We start from the raw sequence: 9,059 nt of genomic DNA on the forward strand, positions 1-9,059 counted from the left end.
TCCATCCTTTCCCCCGGCAGGAGTGGCCCAGAGGGGAGCCGGAGCCCCCAGCATTCCCCTCCCTGCCCCTCATTCCCAGCTCATTAAGGCTCTCCCATTATTCTGACATTTTGTGCGCGTCACGTAGCGGGAAGAAGTAATTTACTTAGAAGAAATTAAAAGTTCATTTTAATTGAGCGCACACTGCAGTATGCAAATGCGGGCGCATTATGTACACTGATGCGGAGACAAAGGCTGTAATCAACTGTTAACCCTTTCCGAGCCAGCCCCGCGCTCCTCCGCAGCGCCGGCACCGCTCCGGCCACTCCGGAGACCCCTCACCCACGTTTGGGATGCGCCCCCTGCCCTCAGCCCCGCGCTCCCGGAGCAGGGGGCAGGATAAACCCCCGGGCATGGCTCCGTGCGGCTGGGATGCGGGAGTCAGACAGGGATGCCGAGGATGGAGGTGTCCCCAAATCGCTGTGACGCGCTGGGATGGCTCCGAGCCAGCGAGACAGGGTGGATGATGGGGCAGGGGGTCTCCAGGGGTGAGGAAGGCATTTCGGGGAGCTGGGATGGAGGTGCCAGGGGGATATCCCTAGGGATGCATGTCCAAAGGCCAAAACAGGGCTCACTGCAGCTGCGACCACCCTCAAATCCAAATACCTGGATAGTGATAGCTGGATGTGAGGGTGGTCCAGCTGCGACGAGCCCGTGATATTCCCAACATCCTGTTGCTATTTTTTTAATTTTTTTTTTTTTTACTACCTGTCAGACCTGAGATTTTTTTAATGGCAGTGCAAACGGAACTGGCTCACAGATGCGAGATGACAACCCGCTGCAGGAGACAGACAAATTACCTCCAGCCTCGGCTCAAGACGCCCACAGACTCCCAGACAAAGGGAGATGGTGTTTGGGGGGCTGTCATGAGTTGTCAGTGCTCAGCCAGGCTGCCCTCCCTGCTCCTTGGGTGCTCTTTGTGTGCAGCATCCGTGGGGACCCCGTGTGCGCGGATTCCACGGGACACTCCCGCTGCAGAGGGGCTTTGGGGAAGGCACACGCTCATCCAACACCACATTATGGGTGGATGATACTAAAAATCAGAGAGCCGTGGGGGCAAATGTGTCCCTTTGAAGGGGACACACCGGGGATGACAGAGTGGACCCGGCCACTCTTTGCAGGAGGGATGACACTGTTGGGAATCCCTTCTCCTGGCTTCGCCAAGGATGGCAGGGACGGATCTGGGAGGGGACCCCGCCACCCCGAGGGGGTGACAATGGGTGGCTTTTCAGCCTGGAACCACGCAGGGAGGAGGGCCAGGGGACACGCTGGAGCTGCCACCTCCACCTCAGCCGCCTTTCATCTGCCCTGTGCTCCCAGGAGCCGCAACCCCAGCGCTCCCAGTGAGCTCCCGAGGGCAGCCCGGGTGGTCGGCAGGATTTAATTGCTGTGTGTAACCTTTGCAGCCCGTCCCACGTGCCGGCTGGGCGCCGGCTCCGCAGCTCCAGATGGCACCCGGGAAAGAGTTAAGTCCGCTGTGATCAACAGCAAGAAGCAAGTGGTAAACAGTTTTTCTCTCCCTCTGCTAAATTAATATGCAAATTCCCCCCCTTCTCTCCCCCCCCCCTTGCTTCGAAATTAGCGAGGTAGAATGCTTGGGCTAATTATGCATTCAAACGAGCAGGCTTCGTTAATGTGGCACTAAGAGGAGCCTGAAAATGATTGTGAGACGATGAAATTGAAATTGGAGCACGGCACTTCTAATGCATCTGGAGTCACTCTTGCGTGCCCCGGCAGATGTAACCTGGCAGTGACCGGCAGCTCCCGCCTGCGCCCGGGCACCCGCAGCACCCAGCACCCCCGCAGCCTCCTCCAGCCCCCCCCAACCCACTCCAAAACCAGCCCCTCGCAAGATTCCCCAGCCCAGTTCCTTGGGGATAGAAGGGCGGGATGGCCCTGTGCACCCAGAGCTCCCGGTGTGGGGTGGGGATCGGGCAGACAGCCCGGAGCATCCCCAGGGCACGGGGAAGGGCTGGGATTAGGACTGGTGAGCTCCGGGTGAGCAAAGCAGGTCCTGGCACAGCCCTCGGAGTGTCCATGCAGGTCCCCTGGGTGATGCTCCCATTGGTTGCAGCAGGGGTGGGGAGCACGTTCCTCCTTCCCAGGCAGAATCCTGGCTCCCAAGGCAGCCAGCAGGGCCTGGGCATGTTTGGTAAAGCTCCACTTGTGCTTGCATGGATAAACCTCTGGATGAATGAACCTTCTTCACTGCTGGGGATGCTGAATCCTGGTGGCTGCAGGGGGGTCACAGGGGAAATCCCATTCCCGTTGCCACATCCCAGCGGATTTGGTGCTCAGCAGTTGTTGGCGCGTCCCAGCAAGGAGCAGGCTGGTGGCACATCCACATCCGTCACATCACGTGAGCCACAGCCCCAGGATTGTCCCACAACAGGGAGGGGTGGCACAGTGACATCCAGGGCCAGGCTGGGGCGGCTCCTATGGGCCTGAGACCTGCAGAGGAGAAGCAGGAGAAAAAGTTGAGGGTGACAAGACAAATAGGGAGATGTTTTACTTTTGGGGCTGTGTTAGGCTGAGGATGAGCAGCCACCAGCTGCAATGGGCACAGGGGATGATGAGGGATTCATGGCAATACTGGCTCAGGATGTCACCAGTGCCAGTCTCCGCTGGGATAACTGCTCCCTGCCATCTGCACAGCCTTGGATGCAGCCACCCAAGGGCTAGACCCAACTTCCCATGAGACACAGCAGCACTGTGGGACCAGCAGAGACGGATGTCGGTGTTAAATATTCATCAGAGGTGTGGAATTTACTGGAAGCATCCATTAGGAGGTAATGCCCCATCCACAGCGTGCTCCTGCAGCCAGGGCCGTGCCGAGGTGGGCGGAAGGCGGCGGGGGAGGGAGGCGGATGCTCCCGAGGAGGCTGCAGAGCCGTAAAGCAGATGCACTGTGAGGAATCAATGAGGAGCTCCAGACTTCAGGCACTCAACCACCGGGAATGAAGAGAAGGAGTAAACAGACAAGGAGATAAATAACACCCCGGAAAGGAGGGGAAGGAATGGGGGAGCAGCAGGGATACACATCCTGGAGGAGATGGTCCCCAGGAGCAGAGTGGGATGGAATGGCATGGTTTGGTCAGGAGGGATACAGATCCTGGAGGAGATGATCCCCAGGAGCAGGGTGGGATGGAATGGCATGGTTTGGTCCAGAGGGGATGCACATCCTGGAGGAGATGATCCCCAGGAGCAGGGTGGGATGGAATGGCATGGTTTGGTCAGATCCTGGAGGAGATGATCCCCAGGAGCAGGGTGGGATGGAATGGCATGGTTTGGTCCAGAGGGGATGCACATCCTGGAGGAGATGATCCCCAGGAGCAGGGTGGGATGGAATGGCATGGTTTGGTCAGATCCTGGAGGAGATGAACCCTGGGAGTGGGGTGGGTTGGAGTGCCATGGTTTGGTCCAGGGGGATGCACATCCTGGAGGAGACGATCCCTGGGAGTGGGGTGGGTTGGAGTGCCATGGTTTGGTCCAGGGGGATGTGGAGCTCCAGGAGCGATGTCGAGCATCCCAGAGGGATGCCCTGCAGTCCTGAGGACACACACCTTGGCAGGGGAGCCTGCTGGGCTCGGAGTGAGCTGTGGTGTACCCGGGCAGGGCCAGGGCATCCCACGGGCATCCCACGGGCATCCCATGGGCACCAGGACCCGCCGCACCGGCCGCGCTCAGCGGCGTGCCCCGGGCTTGGGGCTGGCACACGGAGGGGGTTGTTTTCCTCATCTCTCCGGTAATTTTTCCCTCTGACTATGATGCATAGCGGTGCTAATTCGGCACGTTGCCATTAATTCCAGCACAGCTGCCGCTCTCTCCCTCAAGGCATTTCGCTAATACTCGGCTTCAGAGCCTCTCAGCAAATTAACATCATTTGTTCTGCAGAACATGTTTTATTTCTACACTACATGCATAGCTTATTACTCCTCCAGAAACTCGGGGTGTGCAGGAGGCAGCGCCATGGGCACGGCCCTCCAGAGCCAGCCCTGCTCCCCAGCTCGCCGTGCCCATCCCTGGACGGGCACAGGGACACAGCCCAGTCCCTTGTGCCACCTCACACTGACCCGAGCTGGAGCTGCAGGGATTTTCTCCCAGTGCCAGGATGCTGTGGTGCTCTTGGAGCACCCAGGGCTGGTGATATGAGGGGGGATGGTGGCAGTGTGCTGGCTGGCATCTCCCGCATCTCCCTGGCATGATGCCACCTCTCAGTGCTCCAGCATTTAGGAACAGAGGTGACAGGATGTCCCAGGATGTCCGGGCGGGCTGGGGCTTGCTGGGTGTGACACTGAAGGGAACCAGGAGCCCCCAGCACCAGTGGAACAGCTCAGACCCTCTGGCAGCACCTCTGGGATGGAGGAGAGCACCTCCCACGTGGCCCTTGGTGCTGAGCTCCCGGAGATCCCGGGGCTGTCGGTGGGGGAGTGAGCGGGGCAGAGTGTCACCAGCCATCAAGGTGTCACCAGCCACGCAGAGTGTCACCAGCCACGCAGAGTGTCACCAGCCACGCAGGGTGTCACCAGCCACGCAGGGTGTCACCAGCCAGGCACGGGGTCCTGCCACCACCCACCAACCCGCAGCCCCTGCCAGTGATAGTTTCAGGTCTTTTCGCTTTGATTAAGGTTATTTAAGCTTTTTACCAAAACATAAAACCTGATTGTTTGCATAAACAACCTAATTGGATTACAGTGCACAGCATCGCTAATGCCGCGGGCTGGCTGGGAGCTGCGGGAGCGGGGAGCACCGGCAGCACCGGCAGCACCGGGAGCACCGGGAGCACCGGGAGCACCGGGAGCACCGGGAGCACCGGGAGCCGGGATGGGCAGGGGATTGCTGAGACCCCTCCGTGCCCCACGCCGGGGTCCGCATCCACCTGCCCCCTTCTCCCAGCCACGGAGTCCCCAGCCGTGGCTCCGGCTGCGCCCTTGGTGTTGCCTGCAGGGCGAGAGGGGACAAAGCCCCCGCTCCGGCACCGCTGGTGGGAGGAGGAAGAGGAAGGTGGAGGTGCCGAGCGGGAAGCAGGGGGCCGGGAGCTTTGCAGGAATGCTGCCTGCGCAGCGTTTCCATGGCTGGGAGCTGCAGAAGGCTTTCATGGCAAGAGGAGGAGAGGCTCCATGAATATTTCATTAGGAAAGCAATGTGGTGTGCTGCAGAGAACATCTGGCTGGAGTCCCTGGAGACCCCTGCCTTGTGCAGGAAGCAGGAACTGTGAAATACGGAGGAAAACGAGGGAGAGGGGGAGATGGGGGGATCATCCCGTGACACGGGGAGCGTTCCTGCCCTCTTGGCCCCGCACTGAGCAGCGCGGGGCGGGCGTGGGGCTCAGTCCTCTGGGGAATGACAGCAGCTGGAAAGGCTGTGGTGGTGCCATCCAGGTGGAGGATCCTTCCCTGGACATTTTGGGGACCAGGCTGCAGCGGGCTGCTATGTTTCATCCCAATATCCAGTGCAGGAATGGGCAGAGCTGTGTGGCCAGGTGATCAGCCCAGCGTTGGGATGGGATGGGATGGGATGGGATGGGATGGGATGGGATGGGATGGGATGGGATGGGATGGGGTGGGATGGGATGGGATGGGATGGGATGGGATGGGATGGGACATCTCTTGCCACATCACTCCCAGGGAGAAGCTGATGGCCTCGAAGCTTCCCTGCCAGGCTCCTGCAGGTGATGGATGCTGAGGGAGGTTTGTCCTGCTGGGACTGGTGCAGAGTGGACATCCCAGGGCACAGGGGTGCTGGTGGGCACAGCCAGGGTGCAGAGCAGCAGGAATTGGGGTGCTGTGACATTTGGGATTGACAGCATCCCTGTTTCCCTTCAGGAAACCAGCTCCTTCCCTGGGCATAGGCCAGGTTTGGTGCTCGGGGACCCTTTTGCAGCCACTTTGCACAGTGCCAGTGGAGCGGTGATGCCATGCTGTCCCTGCCTTGGGAATGGCTCCAACACTGCTCCTGCACTCCGGGCAGGCAGGAGGGCACACAGCAGCACCAGCTCTCTGCCCTGCACCCTCAAGCCCCTCCCCAGGTCTACCCACTCCCCCTCACACCCCCAGCCCCACACAAACACCCACTCACACCCCATCTCCTTCACCCAGCACCCCATGGCCACGACTCCGGCATCGTGCAAGTCATGGCCACGGGACCACAAGCTTGTCCTGCAGTCCTGCCCTTCCCTCCTCCTCCTCCCCAGCATGGTGATGGATGTGGGGGCTCTCTGCCCACCCTCCCTCTCTCCTTCTCAGCCAGCCGCCAGGCTGTGCTCCGGGGCAGCCCCGGGCTGGGAGCAGGGCGCGTTTCCCACGTGCCAGCGCTGCTGGCGGCAGGACTTTGGCTCACACCTCCCTCCCTTCCCGCAGCCCCGCCGGCCCCGGCCCCTCCGCGCCGGCAGACAAAGCCCAACCACACAAAGCCACAACCTCGCTCGCCGGCCCCGCGTGCGGCAAAGCCTCTGTGCAGCCCCAGCGCGAGCCCGGCCGGCACCTGGAGCCTGTGACTGCCCGTGCCGGGCAGCGCTGCGGGCAGGGAAGGGCTGTGGGACAGGCCAGGCGGGAGATGGCGGGACAGGCCAGGCGGGAGATGCAGCGATGGGCAGGGAGGCCGCGGGCAGCCTGCGCCGAGCGGAGCCGGCCGGGACGCGGAGCCTGTCACAGACACATGCACGCACACGCACCCTGCACAACGAAGGCAAATACCTCTGTCCTCTCCGGCTCCTGCGGCTGCCGCCCGTCCTGCCTCGGCCACGCCGTGCCTCCTCCACGCTGCCCGTCCTCCATGTGCCCATGCCGGGACGCGCTGCCAGACCCTCCTCTCCGCCGCCGGTGGGTTTTGGCCCCCGCTGCCTGCTGGCGTTTTGGCAGCCTTACCGCTCCAGCGATGGCATGTGTCCATTATTTTTTTTTTTTTTCCTCCCTTTCTCCCCTTCACAATCCGTCCTCCCCATCCTTCTCTGCCGGTGCCTCCGGAGCCGCCTGCGGTGCCAGCTCGCAGGGAAATTGGCAGCGAGCGCGGCACAGGGATCCTCCCGCAGCTGACGGAGCCCTGCCAGGCGCAGGCAGCCCTTCTGCCAGCCACCAGCCTTGGCACGGGGGGCCAGGGGGCCGCGGGGGGCTGCCGAGGCTTGGCAGCCCTTCCCCGGCACTGCACGCCCCAGCCGCCGCCACGGCTCCGCTGCCAAATGCCAAATGGGGGGAGGAAAAGGGGAGAAGGCAGAGAAAGGACTTGGCATCGCCGTGCCCGGTGGCGGGGACCCACCAGGGACCCCTTCCAATCGCCAAGGCCAGCTGGGCGACGTCCTCGTCCCTTGGCGCAGGCTCCAGAGCCCGTCCGTGGTGCCGGCGTCGCGTGCAGAGGCTCAGCCCCGTCTGCCCCACGTTGTGCCCCCAGCCCAGGCGGGAAAGCCATGGCAGGGATGGCAAGCGCCGCCGCAGACCGGCGATGCTGCGTGGCGAGCACGGCTCCCACAGACACACCTCTTACCCAGCATCCGTCTGCTGCATAGGGGGGCCCGGGAAATTGGGAAGGGGAGAGCGGAGGAGGGACTTCTGGGGATGGGTGGGGGTTTTGGGGTGCCCTCCGGCCGCCTGTCGCCTGGCACGGCCATCTCAGCCTTGTGCAACGGAGCATCCCCAACTCGTGCCAAAATCCTGGCCCTGGTGGTTCAGTCGTGCCATGACTCCATCCTGGCCAGGCATTGGCGTAGCAGCCAACCCTGCTTTTCCAGCTTTTCTTCCCAAAGCCCCTGGTTTGGGTGTCTTTTTGAAGGTGGAAGTGGGCATGTGGCTTGTGTCTCCACTGTAGCGTGGATGCTCCTGGTGCCAATGCTTTTAGAGGGCCCCTAAGGCCAAGGGAACGGGATGGGAATCTCCAGGCAGGAGACAGGGAAGAGCCCAGCTCCTGCTCAGTTTCTCCCAAAAGAAGTCATTTACTGGGAGCCACATTCACTGGGAGGCACAGGGGTGCTGGGGCAGGCACCAGGAGCACACAGAGAGCAGCGGCCATCCCTGGTTAACAGCTTTGCCCCTGATCAGGGATGTCCTTAACGCAGTTGGCAGGAGGAGCCAGGAGCCCTCCATGGGCAGGATGGGGTGGGAGTGGGTCACACCGGCCCGTCCTCGTGCCACGCTTCACCCGGTGTCCCTGGGTGGTGGCACATCCCAGCCCGGGGATGTGGCAGCTCCTGGGATGGATGGCAGTGACTGTTGGTGCCGTAAGAGCCATCCTGACGTGCCCCGTGCCCCCGTGCCCCGGTGGCTGTCCCCGGCCTGCCCGTGTCACACGTGTGCCTGCCATTTCCTCAAATAAGCAGCTAATCTCCATCAATCATAATTCCGGGCAATTATCATAATAGGGCCATTTTGCACTTATCCTCGCCACGTGACGCAGGAGCCACTTACGGCTCCACTTCACTCCGAGCTGCTCCCGTCCCCGGGGAGTCCCCATGGCAATCGTGTCCCCTGCAGGCCCCTGGGGACAGAGCGGCCCCGCCGGTGCGGGCAGTGCCTGCAGCAGCTCGGGGGATGCTCGTTCCGGGAGGGATGCAGCCAAGGGGGGATCTCTGAAACACGGGGGAAAGCAGAGGGAGACCTTGCCCCTGCCACGGCAGCAGCAGCACAGGGTTAAACCCCGACCTGGGGACAACTCAGCCTGCTTTCTGCCACCACAGGGCCCTGGCGGCCCTGGCAGCCTCGCGGTGGTGCCGATGCCCTCGTGGGTGTGGCGGGGGACAGGGCCAGCAGCCCCTGGTGACCTTCTGCTGCCTGGCCGGGAGCAGCTCAGGGAGGCTGGGAAGTGGTGAGGCACCAGGGCCTCGGGTGGGGATTAGGGGCCAGCGGATGGATTCAGATCAAACATTTCACTGCCCCTTGTTTACAACACCCTCCTGGGCAGCCACGGCACTGCTCTGGCTCTGTGCCTCCTTGGGCTGGGGCAGCATGGGGATAGGGACACAATTCCATGTGGGAATGAACAGTGCCAGTGGGATGAACCTTGCTGTGCTGCATTCCAAGCAGCACCACAGT

General features: G+C 62.0%; 1 protein-coding gene across 1 annotated transcript; it reads right to left on the reverse strand.

Moving 5' to 3' along the window:
- Nucleotides 1-151: 151 nt before the first annotated feature.
- Nucleotides 152-9,059, reverse strand: LOC128793368 (uncharacterized). The gene is made up of 2 exons (XM_053952459.1): nucleotides 6,735-9,059; nucleotides 152-2,490 (listed from the first exon to the last, which is right to left on the reverse strand). The coding sequence occupies exons 1-2, from the start codon at nucleotides 7,663-7,665 to the stop codon at nucleotides 2,390-2,392; spliced, it is 1,032 nt and encodes a 343-aa protein (XP_053808434.1). The 5' UTR covers nucleotides 7,666-9,059; the 3' UTR covers nucleotides 152-2,389.

Source organism: Vidua chalybeata, chromosome 11 (genome assembly GCF_026979565.1).
Source record: "Vidua chalybeata isolate OUT-0048 chromosome 11, bVidCha1 merged haplotype, whole genome shotgun sequence".
NCBI classification, from domain to species: domain Eukaryota; kingdom Metazoa; phylum Chordata; class Aves; order Passeriformes; family Viduidae; genus Vidua; species Vidua chalybeata.